Below are 16,820 nucleotides of genomic sequence, written 5' to 3' on the forward strand. Positions count from 1 at the left end.
ACCACAGCCTGTGCGGGACTCCAGACCCCATCTGATCCTACTACAAAAGCTCACATCTCCACGGTGCATTCTGTAAAACAAACAAGAGCTATGGAAACCTGTAAATATTTTCCCTTTTCCCGGGGTATAGCAGATTTAAGCCCCGGTTATTTCCCTGAAGGAAGGTTTTCTGGGCTTTCTGTTTCAGTCTGAAAATTCATTTAATGGAAATGTTCTTCATATTAGATTTTCATTCTTTCTCGGCTTTAAAGCGGATGCTGGGAACACAGGTGGCTGGATAAGCGCTTGTATTCTCCCATTTAAACTCTATTTTCTGAATAACTAAAACCGGCTGTGTTCTCGTCAGAGGTTTTGATTAATTCTATACTCGATTTTTTTTTTCAAATAGAAAACCGCTCTTATGTCCAAAATCATGTGCTTTTTGGACAGATCCCTTAATGCAACTCATGTGCCTATTCCAATTTGTTGTGTGGAAAGTGAGGGAAACAGAGAGAAGGAGAAACAGAGTCAGAGAGGAGAGGGGGGAGAGAGTGTTGACCACACCAAGGTTACAATAAAAGTCACACGTTTCCTGCCTTTGGGACCTGTAGACGTGTGACACTCGTGGAGCCAGGAAGACTCAGCTGGAGAGCTTACTCCTCACCACAGGAAGCCAAGGAAGAGGGCAAGACCATTTCTGCCTTCAAGAGGAAGCACTTTGCGCTTCACACAGTTTGAAATGACCACCGGGTGTTAACGCCATACACAAATGCCTTAGAGCCACCTGCCCACCCCGTAGGAACCCAGGAGCCCTGAGGATCAGGGAGTGAAATGTGAGGTTTTGCCAACTCACTCGGGGACGCTTATGTCCAAGGACTTAATTAGCTTAGCAATTTGAAATGTGGTGGACGAGTATGTCTGGGTTTCTTCCCCCTCTGCCTATTCACGGTGAGAAAAAAATGGGCCTCAATGGGATGAAGTTCAACTACTGACCTCAAGCAAGAGGCCCCACCCGTTCCCCACTGCTGTCAGTCAGATGCACGTGCTTGCATCAGTGCGCTCTCAGCGCAGGTCTTAGGTAGTAGCTCCTCCTGAGGTCCACAGCAGAGCTGGGACAACGCAGGATGACCTGGTGTCACCAACAGCAGTCCCATCGCACATGCCATATAGCCCATGCCATATGAACCCTGGACTTCTCATCCATTAAATATGACATGTGATCATGACCCCACAGGGACTTGGAGAAAATCAAAACTGATCTATGTCCTGGTTTACAATGTCACAGACAAAACAATGGAGCTACTGTGGCTTTTGATTGTCTTTATTCTCTTCGGTTGGCTAGCTTTACCACAACTTCCACCAGCTGTGACTAAATACAGGGGTACGTTAGCCCAGCTGGGGCATGAAGGGGAAACAGTTCTCTTGCTGAGTGTGGTGGCTTGAAAGAAAATAGACAGTGGCACTATGAGGAGGGGTGGCTTTGTTGGAGTAGGTGTTGCCTTGTGGAAGGAAGTCTATCATTGTGGAGACAGGCTTTGAGGTCTCCTGTATGCTCAAGCCATGCCCAGTGAGTGTCTCAGACCACTTCCTGTTGTCTGCAATTCAATATGTAGGACAGACACTTGGCTACTTCTCCAGCACCATGTCTGCCTGCATGGCACCATGTGGCATCACGATGACAATGGACTGAACCTCTGAAAATGTTAGGTGTTGAGAGCACATCCCCCTTTACTAGGAGCCAAATAGACTTCTATATCTACCATGCTTGGTGAAGTCACTGACAATGATGAAGGACAGGGCTGCTATGTACCTAATCTGTAAATATAGAGGTTATCCACTTGGAAGAGGGAAGACTACTATCATTGACCAGTGGAAGGCTTGATAAATAATATCCTCTGGAAGTGTGCTCGTGAGCTCCCAGAAAGCAAAAAGAATTGGCAACTCAATGATTCCCAGGCAAATCATCCCAGGAACAATCGCAGTAAACGTGCTTCTGAATAATAGAAAGGGCAGGTCGTCAGAGTTACACTGAGCTTCAAATGCTGAGCGCAACACCAAACCCGTCTCTACAAGCTGGAGCCACAGGAAAGTTGACTCAGCTGGGTTCCTAGAGGGCTCTCTGTATTTAGAAGCAGGGTGGGTTAAACTAGCATCTTCTGATAGAGCCTGAGTTCAAAGGATGTTTTACACACACACACACACACACAGATACACACACACACACACACATACACACACACAGAGGGGCATGCACAAACAGACACATGTTTCATAATCAAATAGGTTAAAGAAACAAAAACCTTCTGAAACATTTGCAGTGTGCATCAGTCCACTAAAAGCAATAAAGAACCCCACAATGAGGAAAGGTCATGGACTCCTCATCTGTACCCCTTAAACTCAGTTGGCCTCGGGTGACTACAGACGCTCTGCATGAAAAGAAACACATCTTTAAAGAATATGAAGATAGCATACAAAGTACATAGTATGACTGAATAGTGGCAGGCATCATCTTACGTTATTTTCTCCTTCCCTCCTGAGTTCCTATATCACTCTACATGCATGAATAAAAATAATATTAAATGATATGCTAACCCTTTGGTGTTTGGTCCCACAGCTAATCCATGGGAGACCCAAGAGCTAAACTGTGATCTGTCCGAATCCAGCACTGGTATGCATGCAACCTTCCTATTCCTCTACGATTCCATAAGAGTCAACCCTGCTGCGGGAAGTGGAAGGGCCAACCCACGGAGATGGAGATTCCAGGCTCCTACCTGATGTCGGACTCCATCCTCCCCAACACACTGAGTGCAGGCCTCCTCGGGGACACAGCTGCCATCCAGCATGACTTGGTGTTGGGGACAGAAGCAGCCTTCTGAGGGGTGGTCCCCACAGGAGCTAGTGTTCCCATCACAGTGCCGAGGGCAGCCACGCTCACAGTGGTTATATACCAGGGACGGTGGGCATGACATAGCTGTAGACAGAGAATGAAGTCATTCTCAGTGGCCTACACCAGCCAGAAGCAAAAGAAGCACTGCTGATTCAAGATGGCCAAGCATCTGACAAACTTTCTAGAGCAGACACAATTAGTCTCCCCCAGTGTCCACTCTCTTCACCTTCCACTGTACTAGAATCCTTGCTTCGGCATACGACCACTCAGAAGAATGAATACAAAACCTCCTTTGTGATTGTGTGCAGTCACATGACTAAGTTCTGATCAATTAGCTGGGAGAGAGGAAGGAAATAGCCTATCGGTGGGCCCCTGTGATCTATTTTCCTTTAGAAAGACAGCTGTGCCTTCTTCCAGTAGCTCCAGTGGGACCCTGCACTCCATACCAAGAGCTGCATCTTCAGCCTTGGGAAGAAGGCCATGGTCAGCACCAGTGATGCCATCTCCTTCTGATCATCTAAATGACAGGAATGCCTACTTCTATGCTACTTGCAGCCAACTATAACCCCAACCAATAATATGAAAGCTCTGCCATTCTTTCTTTAGAATACAGACATATCTGAGACTTTAAAAATCCTCTGAAATAAAGAATCCATAGTAACAAGAAAGATCCCGGGGAGCGAAGCCACTAGGAAACTCCCTTCTCACATTATAACCTGGCTGGGCAAACTCCCTCACATGGCCATACTCAGACAGGTAGTGGTGGTTTCCAAAGCACAGGGGTTATCTCTGTGTGCACAATAAACACTGAGGACATACACAAAGCAGGTAAACATAATACAGACCACAGCTTCTGTCTATTAGTCTGCAAGCCGGTAGAGTGGAAGCCATACCATCCCCATGGACATAAAACCCTGCTATGAAATATTATTTTAACTATGTAAAGATGTGCTGCATTTGTTTATGTTACAGAATATGACTTTAACTGTGTAAAGGTGTGTTACATTTGTTTTGCTGCATTTATTTAATTATGAAAAGATGTGTTGCTGTTTCACCTTGCCTGCCTGAGCCACCTGATTGGTCTAATAAAAAGCTGAACAGCGAATAACTAGGCAAGCGAGAGGTCGGCTGGGCTGGCAGACAGAGGAAATAAATAGGAGAACTCTAGACTCAAAAAGAATGAGAGAAAAGGAGAAGAGAACAAGGAGAAAGAGAGGGACACACCAGGGGCCAACTAGTCAGACAGCTGCCAGACAGACAGACAGACATAGAAACAGCAGGAAAGTAAAATATATAGAAAGAAAGGTTAAAAAAAAAAGCAAAATGGAGATAAAGAGAAACATGTTAAAATAGAGCTAAGATAAGGTTGAGCAGTCATCACTAATAAATCTCTGTCTCATGATTTGGAGCTGTTTGGTAGCCCAAAAGAAAAGGCCTGGTACAAAAAACCCAAGAACTAAGAAATGGCTGAGGAGGCAGGGGGCTAATCTGGTTCTTTATTCTACTCTGCCAAACCTGAGATGCGGGAAGACTAAGAGAATAGCCCATCACTAAATGAGATGGCCAAGATGCTCCTGGTCAAGGATGCAGATACTCTGTGCTGATGGACTTTGAGACACCAACATGTACAGAAAGTCAATGATGCCACTTGACATATAGTAGGATGTTGGTGTTGTTTGTACGCTAGCAGTTTGCGGGAACAGAATCCACATCTGATTCACTCTGGTAGTCTGTGCGTTTCAAATGATAAGCAAAGGGCAGGCTCAATTAGGAAGGCTGCCTTGATGGGGCGAGGTCTCCACTAGCATTTCTCTTGGTAAATCAGCAGTTCTGATGAGCCAAAAGACAGCATGCCACTCCCATTTCAAAAGCCTGCCCAATGGGTGTTCATCCCCCATTGGTGGAATTTCAAATTCTATGTTACTGGTTACACAATACTTAGCTGATGTCTACCTGTGTCTAAAACACAAAATTCACAGCGCTTTGAATTACAGAAATACATTTTTATCTACACAAAAATTCTGCGTTCAAAGGGCTTCTATATCCACAGTCTTGTTTGATCCTAACCGGAATCCTAAGAGGAAACACTGATCTTCATTAGGCAGATGAGAATCTGAAGACCAGAGAGTGTGAACGATCCCATACTTGATTTGTTTTCAAGGTTGAGGGAGCGCATATGAGGACTCACCGCAGAAGTCGGGTGTCCTCCAATCAACACAGACCCCATTGGTCCGACAGAGGTGGGCATAAGAAGCAATCACCTCGCACACTCGCTCCTGGTGGCAACTGTCTTGCTGGCAGATGGCAAGGAATGTGGCTGGAGCAAGGACCTTGTGGCATTCAGCAAACAGGGCTGAGAGGAGGACCTGGCAGCGGGAGCTCTCAGAGACGGGACACTGCTCCTCGGGAACAGGCTGGCATGTGTGCCCGGGTTGTTGCACCGTCCATTCCTGGATGAGCCTTTTCCAGTCGGTGGTGACCGTGCCATCCCTCAGCATGAAGTCATTGGCCCCATTCTCATCACAGATTCCTAGAGCAACCAAAAAAGACAGCAGTGCCAAAGATTTGGCCCTTCTCCACCCTCAAGGATGGTCTGACCCTCGCTACTGGATGCTTGAAACAGGACTGAGTAATATAAGCGCCAACCTCCATACATCCAGCAAGCATGGCTGGGTTTATAGCGCAGAAGAGGAGCGGAGCGAGCACCTCCTTACCACAGAGACCGTACATCTTCGAAGCAAAGGTCTTGGGGCTAAGTTGCAGTTGGAATTCATTGTTTTGTGGAGTGAATGTGAGGATGTGGCCAAGATGGTTGAACCTGACTTCATACATGATCGCACCGTAGATGCTGACTTCCATGTCTCCGCCCACGTAAGGGGCAGGGACCAGTCTCCCATTCACCGCCATCTGCTCCAACAAGAAAAAGGTTACTAGTTCTCACGCATCAGAAGCTGCAGAGCTTCCCTCTTGCTTCTTACTGAAGCTACTGGGGGTCTCTGTGCTCACACTCCTCTGACTGCAAGTTTAGCTCACACCTGATATTTGTCAGCAGCTCTTGCTAAACAAAGGGGCTTCGGAGAGCTTGGCAGCCTAGACCACTATAACAACACTGTGCAGGCAGCACAGGCTGCTATATCACTGTGAACAGCTCAGACCGCTATAACACTGTGCAGACAGCTCAGACCGCTATAACACTGTGCAGCAGCATGGACTGCTATTACACTGTGTGGGCTGCACAGACCGCTATAACACCGTGGACAGCTCAGACCGCTATAACACTGTGCAGACAGCACAGACTGCTATATCACTGTGTGAACAGCATGCTCCTGAACCAGAAAGCCCAAAGCTCCAGGAACCTGATCTGTGTACCTCAGTATGGAAAGATGACACCTTCCTGATAGGCCAGAGAAGCTGCCAGCTCCTGGGGCAGGGTCTCCAGAAGGATGCACCTGCCAGGATGGCTGCGAATCCTTCACATGAGCACGGGTGTCTTCCTTCTGAAGCCCCACCACAGAGCATATCAAGCATATTAAAATGTACTCACATTCTGCAGCAAATGTAATTTTGTTGTAAGAATTTTGGAAGGGTTTTTATCACTCTGATTTTAAGAATTCTTTGGCTATGACTCCTCGTTTGATATATGACTAACTTTGATTTCTCAGCAATTAGTGCTCATACTCAGGAATCCTTACCAAGTGAGAAAATCAAGTCTACAAGTTGTTTTCGCACCATGAAATATTTATGATTTCTAAATGAACAAGTAAAGACGTTGGCATAACATAACCTTTTGTAGGCATTAAATCAAACATTCATTTATAGCGGTTTGGCGGTCTCCTCTTAAATTTTGAAGCCATACATTTTTTGTTGAGGCCCTAAATATTTTCAAAGGCCCTGATTTAAGGACTAAATATTTCCATTTGGAAAGACCCCAGGCCTTGGGTACTGGGCTCATAATGCCTACTGCGTCCATGATCCTGGTGCCAACCCAGCTCCTTATCAATGCCAGAAACTGGGACTAAATTCATAACTTGCTATCTAAAACTGATCTGCTCTCTCAAATCTGGACCCAGAGCAATGTGAAATCATGCCAAGACTAGGGAGATAGCAAGGAACCCCTCTGAAGGAGGAAGTGCCCTGCTAGTCAAGGCAAAGCTGACTCCCAGCACCATGCGGTTTTTCCTAAAGCTCCGCTCTGCCCGGCCATGGATCCCAGAGCAAATTTGTCTCACCTCCATGTCACTGTGCAGTTCCACAGAGAGGCCAGCATGCTTCACCTCAATGGACTTCATGCAGGCTTGCATTGCTCCAGGGCTGCAGGCCCCGTTGTGGAGAATCACCTCCAAGTCCTGTTCTATGTTTTGAAAGAGGACGTAGGAGCAGTTGCCAGTCAGCTTGAAGTTCTGCCCATCAAAGGTGACAATGTGCCGAGTGGAACTGCCCGTGCACACACCTGAATGGGGAAAGCAGACAATAGATGGACCCCCCGCAGCAATATGGCCAGGCTGTGCCCAGACAAAGTAAGCTGGGCCACTCTCCCGGTGAACCTGGCCAAGGGAACACAGTGAAGTTCCGAGGGCACAATGTCATGCTGAAAGCTTGAGGCACCGAGCAAGCTATTCATGACCTCACTGAAAAGAAAATTCACCTTATGACTTGTGTCCCTTCAGCTAACAGTACCCATTGCCGCAGCTACTTAATCCCGCAAGAGATTATATGAGAGAAATATTTCCTGGGAAAAAATAAACAATTGGGTCTCATAGCTCACTCAGGGACCCACATTCACGTATAATCAGCAGATTCTCAAAGTTCCTACTGAAACAGTATGTGAATGCTAATCACTGGGCATCCACATAAGATGTGGAGGAAGTGGGGAAGTGGGGGAGGGTCCCACTTTGAATGTCCCAGTGCCACTGATCTGAAAGCAAATCTTGGACCTAAATGAGGCTGGAGATGAGTTTTTCATGCAAATCATGACTCATTTATAGAACGAACGAACAAAAACCAAGACATGAGAGGAAAGCTCAATGAGACCCTACCCACACCCCTTACTCATAACCAGGCCGGGGGCACCAGTGTAGGTGAACATCAATACAGCTTGTGACTGGCAGGGCTGGCTGTACCATTCCTCAGAGTTGAGCAGCCTCCACGGCTTTCACTCAAAATCCCCACGTCCGTAAGCATTCATCAAGTAACAGACAGAACGCCAAAGTCCTGTGGGTACTCATGCTGCTAGGGTGCCCTGCTAGGGTTTGGGCACATACCCCCCAAAACATTGGCTGCTGACTGGTGACCCTGCTGAAAAGCAGTAGGATTTTAAGGGGTGTAGCTGAGTAGAAGGAAATTAAGATTTTTGGGGTGTGCCCTTGAAGGGAACATAGCACACCAGTCCCTTCCTCTCTCCTAGCCTTGAGGTGAGCATCCTCTTCCTGCGACATGTTTCTGCCAGAACTTCCCTCACCAAGGTCCCAAAAATAAATGGAGCCTGGCAACCATAGACAAAAACCCCAAAACTTTGAGCGAAAGTAAACCTTTCCTTCGATTTTAACTTTGTGGTATCAGGTATCTTGTCATAGTCGTGGGAAAACTGAACAATATAATCCTCCAGCTCTGCTGTTAATAGCATTATGTCAAGGCAACGGCCTCGATTACCAATGACAACATATTATTAAATCACAAGACAAAGACTGTTAACCAGAATGGTTCTGTCCACCATCAGCCCACGGTAAGTTGGAGTCAAAGGAGCTCAGAATTGAGTTGTGTTTTGTCGCATGCTTGTGCAAGACCCTGGTTGAATACTGGACTTTAGCAATCCTCTCTTACACAATGGGACTGCAATCACTACTTTTGGGAACTGTCATGAGAGCTGGTAGCAATCTAGACTAAATGCCAACCCGATAGTACATGACATGCATATTCATGTTTCACGAATGAATCTGTTAACCTTAGGACTAAGCTAATGCCACAAATGAAATTCAACAGCTTTTAGTCATGACATCTCAGTGTGAGAGGCTGACAGAATCTGAGTTACTTCTGTTTTCAGAATACCAACTTATCTTTCAACAAACCGTCACAGAGTACTCCAGTTTGCTGGCCAGGCTTCTCTCTCTCTCCCTCTCTCTCCCTTCGTCCATGCTCCCTCCCTTTATTTCCTTTATTTAATTTTTTAGGTATGTACAGGTATTTTGCCTTCATGTATTTTGTCTGTGGAGGTCAGAAGAAGACAACAGATCATCTGGAGCTAGCATTATAGACAGCTTCAAACAGCCATGTGTAGGCTGGGAATCAAACCTTGGTCCTCTGGAAGAACCCCAAGTACTTTTAACCACTGAGCCACCTCTCCAGATCCTACTACCAGTTGTAATGAGCCATATATATTAACAAACTCTGATGTTCAAGACACAAGAAAAGCTAAACTAAAACTCCAACTGAAGAATGAGAATCTGAGACTTACATAGTGTTATCACAGAGCTACAAAATATTTTTAAAATATACCACTCATAAACATATTCTAGAATGCAGTTTATCTCTCCTCTCTTCTTTTCTTCATTTCCTGTTATCTCACTGTCGCTCTGCATAGCAGAGCAGGAGCTAAAACCAAGCATTTCGTTAAAACTATAGCCTGGGTATCGAAGAACAATGGATGCATGGATGCACATTACAGTTGTCAAATGACAAACACAAAGATTGACAGAGATGCTGGGAACTTGAGACAGAGCTCAATAGTACTGTGCTTGCCTAGTGCGTGTGAGGCCCCAGGTTCCCAGCACCAAAGCCAGGGGAAGGAAATGGGAAGCTATTTGGCAATTGAGAGGCAATACATAAAAAATATCAAAGAGGGAAGCTGGGGACCTGGAAAGACATTTTAACGAGAGTTGAAACACCCTGAAGATGTGAAATTCTGCACATCACTAAGGAAATGACTTTCCCAACTGGTTCATTGAAAGAAAAAAAAAAAGAAAAGAAAACAGACAGAAACAGATCCACACAATGAACAACGAAGAGAGTGACAAAGTCTGGAAGAATGACTTTGAAAATCAGGAAGAAAAAATCTCAATAGAGACTCTATCCCAAAAATGTCGTGGGAGAAAACTATGACATGATATATGGTAATTTAAATATACCCCAAATATTTACAAAAATAATGAAAACTATATTGAATATTTAAGGACTAAGAAAAGAAACAAGGCCAGACAGGTGGCTCTGGCTGCCAAGCCCGACAACCTGATCTCCGTCCCCATGGCCTACATGATGGGAGGAGAGAACTGACTCCCTACGCTGCTGCCTGACGTCCACATGCATGCCACGGCATGTGGGAGCACATACACAGACTAAAACACATAAACAGAGAATGCAAGGAAAACTCAGAATGGGGATAGGTTTTTTAAAAGTTGATTGGGCTCAGGAGGAAGAGGCGGATAAGATCAAGTCAAAAAAGAAGGGCCCAGGGGCAAATGGACCACAATGAAAACTGAAAAGAGAAACATTGAACAAAACCAGAAGTCAGCGTGAGAGCGAAGGGGGTCTATGAAGGAAGCAGGGGAACCAGAGAGGAAGTCAAGACCGTGTGGGGATGGAGTCCTTAAGAGGGATCAGAAAAGGCATGGCATTTAAAGACTTGGTCTGACTCATGAGAAGACTCCGGATCGCAAAGAAGAACCAAACCTGGATGCTGCTAGCATGTGACAATGTCTGCGAACTTTCACCCACATCTGCTGGCCTGAGTAAACCTAGGGGAAGGGTGGAAAGGTAGCCAACTCTTATACAGAGAAGAGAAAGGCAAGAATCCATGACATGGCTGTGTGAGCACAAATAGTTATTCTGATTGATTAATTAATTGATGAGAGATGTGATAAAAGTTCTTTTGACAGAATTCTAACTAACATATATGGTGTGGATGATAGGAATTGAAATCCCTCCCGACTGGACAAACCAACAATCATCAGTAGATGCTAGAACTGGGGGCAAGGCCAATTTCCATAGACTTTGTTAATGCTATCACTATGTACAATGAATATACACCAACCGAACTGTTTTAAGACAGACTTCTAAAGTCAGTAGGAGCTTTCAAGTTTAAAGTATTTAATACTCCCAATATAGCTTTGTCACTTGATGCCTTTCATTCGTGGGTACAAAAGGAGGGGGTATTGGTACTAGGCTGAGACTGTCTTGACAGGATAAGTCCTTTGTTGCCCATTCCCCAATAAGGAGAAATGGGAGGGCCACGCCCAGCGAACAGGACTCTCAGGAAGCAGGAGCTAAGTTTGCGTCCCAGTCAGTCATAGGGAATTCAGGACCAGTATCTGATTCTTGCCTGAGGGATCTTCTAGTCACACATGGCCAGACAGCAAGAGGACACTTACTGGTGTTCGAGATGAATCAGTAGCTCTGTCCCAGAGGTGGGATAAGGGCTGGACTAGTCTTGGGGACTGGATAGGAGCTAGGAAGGATGGCCAAGGACTGTGTTCAAAGTGATGCTTTCTAAGAGAATTTCTGTCAAAGAGAGAAAGGACTCTGAAGTTGAGGAATTCAAGATGGACTGAAGACAAAGGCATCAGAAACTCTGTGAAGAAATAGCAGCCGTCCAGGCCTGGGAACAGAAGCCCAGGGCAGGACTTCAGGAAAGCCTCAAAGGAGCTCATGCACAGTCCTGTGTGACCTTCTGAGCCCATCCATCCCTTTCGCCGTGCTCCCAGCTATGAGAGAAGCTGTCCACACCCTTTTCCCCAAAGGCAGGCAGTAGCAGCTGCATCTGGGCAGGTATCTAAACTCTAATGGAGTTCCAAGTTTCAATTATTACACAGCCACCGAGTTACCAACTGAGACTGTCTGATGACTGAAGCGACCATAGAATTCTTTATGAATAAACAGAGATGGCATGGTCTCTGAGACATTTTTATCTGAGACAGAAGGGAAATGTTCCCCCCTTAAATACATCCTAAAGGGCAAGTGAGATGTGCGAACCACAGCCCTGATGGCATCCTACCTTTATGTCTGTTTCCATTGTTGAGAACAGATCACCACAGAGGCCATTTCCAACTGTGAGGCAGAGGGCTACACCTCCCTAATGAGTATTCACCAAGGTTTACAGGGGATGAACCTGTGTCCAGCTCTTATACCAGGCCACCTGATAAGATACAGTTACATGCAGTCCTATATAACTATAGGTGGGACTCTGGAGGACTCTGGAGATGCCTTAGGCATGCTGCTGTACTTCTGACATCCCAGCGATATACATTCTTAAGGACTGACTCGAAATGGCCAAGTTGAATTAGAACCTCAGAAAAGCAAGTCTTCCTGCAGCAGGGAAAAAACATCGATCTGTGTATCTCTGAGGCTCTGTGAAAACACATCCAGATGCCATGGGAGGGAAGAAGGAAAGGCAGGACAGTGCAGGAATGTCGTGAGGCAGGGGTACTTCTACCTGTCCCCTTCCACATTTTGCCTACACAACATGTTAAAAACCTGTTCCTCTACACAATCTAGATTGGGGAAATGAAGGACTCACAAGGGCAGGTCCAACGGCAGCCACAGGTCTCCTCCACTCGAATAGGGGACTGGCTGTTGGAACATGAAGGCCTGGGTCCATGGTCACAGTTGATTCTATGACTCTGCAGCAAAGTCTGGCCATTTGGCAAGCAGGTCACTGTATGGCATTGATCTGGCAAGGTCCAGATATCCCCAGGCTGCAAAAAGAGAAAACAGCTTTGAGAAAGGACCAAGATGAGTCACACTAAATCTAAATCCACCCACCATATCACTGCCTGCCTCTGAAGATGGGCCAGGGCTGGACCGCAGCCTTGCATTATGGAGGCCCTATATGAGATTTACCCCAAAATATGCTAATAACAAACAGGAGAATGAGGCTAAAACCAACAAGGACAAAATTAATAAGCACAAGAGCCCCCAACATGTATTTCTGACCTTTCCCCCCAGATCAACAAGAAGGGACTTACCTTCTTCTCATTCCCGTCCTCATCCACACAAACTCCAGAAAACCCTGAAACAGACACAAAAAAACTCGAGTAACCACCTACCACCAAGAATTCTAAACCATTCACATCTACTAGTCAACACACAACATCTGCTAGTCAACGCACATCTGCTAGTCAATGCACAACATCTGCTAGTCATCACATGACATCTGCTAGTCAACACACAACATCTGTTAGTCAACGCACAGCATCTGTTAGTCAACACACAACATCTGCTAGTCAATGCACAACATCTGCTAGTCACATGACATCTGCTAGTCAACACACAACATCTGTTAGTCAGCACACAGCATCTGCTAGTCAACACACAACATCCGGTAGTCAATACAACTCTAAAAAGAATCTGAGTGGGCTTCACATTGATGATATGAGTACACAAGGAGATGACAATCCTGTGCTTCAGGCGTACTTTATGATAATTATGATAATGATAGCTATCACATGGCAGTAGCTTTCACTTATTTCACTTTATGCTTGCCAGCAGTAGATATGGGGGGGGAGGTGGAGCAAGATCCATAAATCTTGAAAGAGGTATACTTCATGGTTGCTACCAAGGTAGCTACCATCTATCAGGAAAGGTCTGCAATTCTATAGAAGGTTTTAATTTAAAACTATTTACAGGGGCTGGAGCAATGGCTCAATGGTAAAGAGCACTGACTGCTCTTCCAGAGGACCCTAGTTCCATTCCCAGTATCCACATGGCAGCTCACAACTGTCTGTAACTCCAGTTCCAGGGGATCTGATACCCTCACACCAATGCACATAAAAATCAAGTTAAATAAATCATAAAAATAATTACATTAATATATACACCAGGCCAGAAAACAAAACATGTTTCTAACCTAGAATCAACTAAACCTGTGGTCCTTCAATATTGGCTTTGATGATGTATTTCTAAAGCCATATATACATATATACATATATACATATATACATATGTATATATATATAGGACCAGACCTGTAGGATGCTGGGGTTCCTTGCTTAGATCTCCCAGTTCTTACATCCAAAGTCCCAAGGACAAACAAGCCAGGGCTTCCTCTTCTTAAAAAGTCAGATGGACAGTTCAAGTGGAAGCAGGATGGTGCACAGAAACTTTTCCAGAGCCCCCTGAAGGTGACAGTATATGCCTTCAGCAAGCAGAAATGTGAAAGTGCTGGTCCATATGGCAATCTTCACTTAAGACTAAATTTTATACATCAGCATCCTTTGGTCATTGGAGTGGTAGTTTGGTTTTTATAGTCTTTCTGGTTTGGTAATGGTCATGGTGGCAGTAGTTGTCTGAGAATTGGAAAAAACACATATCAGACGACTTACCAGAACATAGTTTATGGAAGAAGGAATTGCCCAGGGTAACGAGGGTGGGGAGGTCTTCAACCTGCTGGACCTTTATCACATTGGAGCTGGCCCCTGGGCCTGCCAAGCTCCTCAGCTGGGCTTCATCGTAACGATCCCCAACACCAATGGGGAACACTGCCACTCCTAAATGAGCCAAGCAACGAGAAAGGGTCTAGGTCAGATGAGAACAACATATACATGACATCTAGCACTAGACAGAGCCCCTGCAATGCAGGCCACACACACACAGCAAGCCTGTGAGGGAGAGGTGAACACAGGCAGCACATGCTGGTGGGCTGCTCCTGTTCCCCAGGCTCCCTTCTCAGGAAAGGAGATACAGCAGTGAGCCAAGCAGATAAAGTCCCTGTCTCCTGTCTCCACGGTTAACACTAGAGGAATGCTAACAGCACACACACAAAATAGTAAATTGCACATTCAGCTATAGATAGATGCTTGGAAGAAACCTATGAAATGAGAAGCATGGAAAATGCATAGAGGGGGAAAAATAACCATTTCATGGGGAAAGACCTGTGTAGTGGTTTGAAATGGCCCGCAAGGGGAGTGGCACTATTAGGAAGTGTGTAGGTGTGGCATTGTTGGAGGAAGCGTGTTACTGTATGGGGTGGGCTTTGAGGTCTTTTCCTCAAGTTTCACTCAATGCGACAGTCAGTTGACTTCCTATTGTCTGCAAGACGAAGTTCTCTCAGCTCCAGCACCTTGTCTGCCTGCATGCCACCCTGTTCCCTGTCATGATCATAACGGACACCACCCTTAAACAAATGTTTTCTTCCTAAGAGTGTTTGTGGTGTCTGTTCACAGCAATAGTGAGCCCCAACTAGAACAGCCTGGAAAGGGCATGAAGGCACCGAGAACACAGCTGGGGAAGAAACGCCCCACACGGAGAGTGTAGCAACTTTAAAAGGCCAGAGTGGAAGCAGGAGAACACAGAGCATGCATGAGAGGACATGAAGTCTGCAGTGTGCAAATCCTCATTGGCCACAGCACCAAGCCAACGTCTTCTCTGAAGGAAAGAGAAGGCCACGACCACGGAGGGATGGCAGGAGCTCGTCTGTACAGCTGCTATGCTGAGGATATGCTATGAGGATGGGAGCTGGGGTCCCACTTAGAAGGCTGTCCCTGTCTCTTGGGTGTGAGGTGGTGGGGTTGGCATGCAGCAGAACGAGTCTCAGTATTCTCTGAAGATTCAGCTATTTGAATGGTTGCATTTGAGAGGAAGGGGGGAACCCAAAGGGACTGGGATTTCTGACCTGTATAACTTCAAAGAATGAAAAAGACGACAAGAGAAAGAAATGCTGAGACGAAGCAGGAGAAGAGTTAATAATGAACTGTCTGTGAGATCTAGTCTAAGTGAGGTCAGAAGTCTCAGACGGGAGTGTTAAGGTCAGGGGTCCATAAATATTTTTAGACCCACGACCCTGAAAGAGATCACTCAAGGGGATGAGTGTGGAAAGGAGAGGCTGGGGACCCAGCTCAGGGGTAGAGTGTTTGCCTAATGTCTGCAAGGCCCAGGGTTAAGTGCCCAACACTGCAAGAGAGAAAAAAAAGGGAAAAAGAGAAAGAACGCCCACCTACCCACGCCTCCAGCCTTTTAATGGGATCTCAGGACTGTGCACCAGACACTTACGGTTGGATGTGGCAGCATCCACTGCTGTGTCCACTGGATCCAAGGAGGTGTCCATGATGAGAATGACCACTGCTTTGGAGGCTCCAGGCCTGGCTCCGTGGATTTGTGAGGTTACATAGCGCACGGCAAAGGCCAGAGCATCCCCTGAGGAAGAGGAATGGTCTGAGTCTGGACTGATCACAAGGACTAGGTTTTCTAAACCCTCTGAGAATTGGGCTTAAGGCGGAACCTCGGGGAATTCAAAAGATGAACAGTTGTGACTCAGAGCAACACTTGGGACAAGAAAGAGACCCAGGGGACAGTCTAACTCCTTGCCATCCAAAAGAAGAAACTCAGGCCAAGGATTAAAGTTACTGGCCAAGATCACCCAGTCCCTAAAGTCAAGAATTGGAACCAGAATGCAAATTTTCCATCTAGCTTGTGGCTCCAACATTACCAACTTGGCTGGGGCCACCCTCCCGCTGCATGAGGTCCACCAGACTCAGTAGGTGGGCTTTCTCCTGGGCCACATTCCACGGTATGTCGATGGTATTGATGCTTCCATACTGCAACACAGACACCTGAGTGAGGTGGGGTCCTAACAGGAAGAGATAAGGGGAGACATTTAGAAGGAAGTGGACCCCAGGAAGAGCGGCTCCTACCTGCAGCCTCAGGGACATCACTCACCAATGTTGGCCTTTGAAATGAAAGCCTTTGCAAAACTCTTCATGGTATCAAAGTAAGACTCTGGGAAACCGGAGGAGCCATCCAGGAGGAGGACCACATCCAGGGGTTGGTTGCAGTCTGCCAAAAGGAATAAGAAGATGAGTACACGGTGCCAACAGAAGAGCAGCCATCAGCCACCAGCATAGCCAGTGGCTCCTCAGGGCAGCACTGAGCACATGGTATCACCAAGTAGGGCAACATTTGCCATTGAGGTCACATCATGGGACAGGGACAGTTAGAGGGGCAGAGGAGGCAGTGCCTGAATCTGAATTTG

At 46.1% G+C, this 16,820-nt stretch overlaps 1 protein-coding gene across 1 annotated transcript in view; it reads right to left on the minus strand.

The window, feature by feature from the left end:
• Window positions 1-16,820, minus strand: part of Vwf (von Willebrand factor) — a 150,014-nt gene that overhangs the window by 26,736 nt on the left and 106,458 nt on the right. Inside the window, exons 29-38 of the mRNA XM_038320478.1 lie at window positions 16,508-16,624; window positions 16,278-16,418; window positions 15,842-15,985; window positions 14,176-14,340; window positions 12,820-12,863; window positions 12,372-12,549; window positions 7,096-7,316; window positions 5,581-5,773; window positions 5,055-5,396; window positions 2,751-2,950 (exon numbers count right to left, since the gene is read on the minus strand). Coding sequence (XP_038176406.1) covers window positions 2,751-2,950; window positions 5,055-5,396; window positions 5,581-5,773; window positions 7,096-7,316; window positions 12,372-12,549; window positions 12,820-12,863; window positions 14,176-14,340; window positions 15,842-15,985; window positions 16,278-16,418; window positions 16,508-16,624 — 1,745 coding nt within the window. The remainder of the gene's footprint in view (window positions 1-2,750; window positions 2,951-5,054; window positions 5,397-5,580; window positions 5,774-7,095; window positions 7,317-12,371; window positions 12,550-12,819; window positions 12,864-14,175; window positions 14,341-15,841; window positions 15,986-16,277; window positions 16,419-16,507; window positions 16,625-16,820) is intronic.

The sequence above is a fragment of the Arvicola amphibius genome, chromosome 2 (genome assembly GCF_903992535.2).
Source record: "Arvicola amphibius chromosome 2, mArvAmp1.2, whole genome shotgun sequence".
Classification (NCBI taxonomy): Eukaryota; Metazoa; Chordata; class Mammalia; order Rodentia; family Cricetidae; genus Arvicola; species Arvicola amphibius.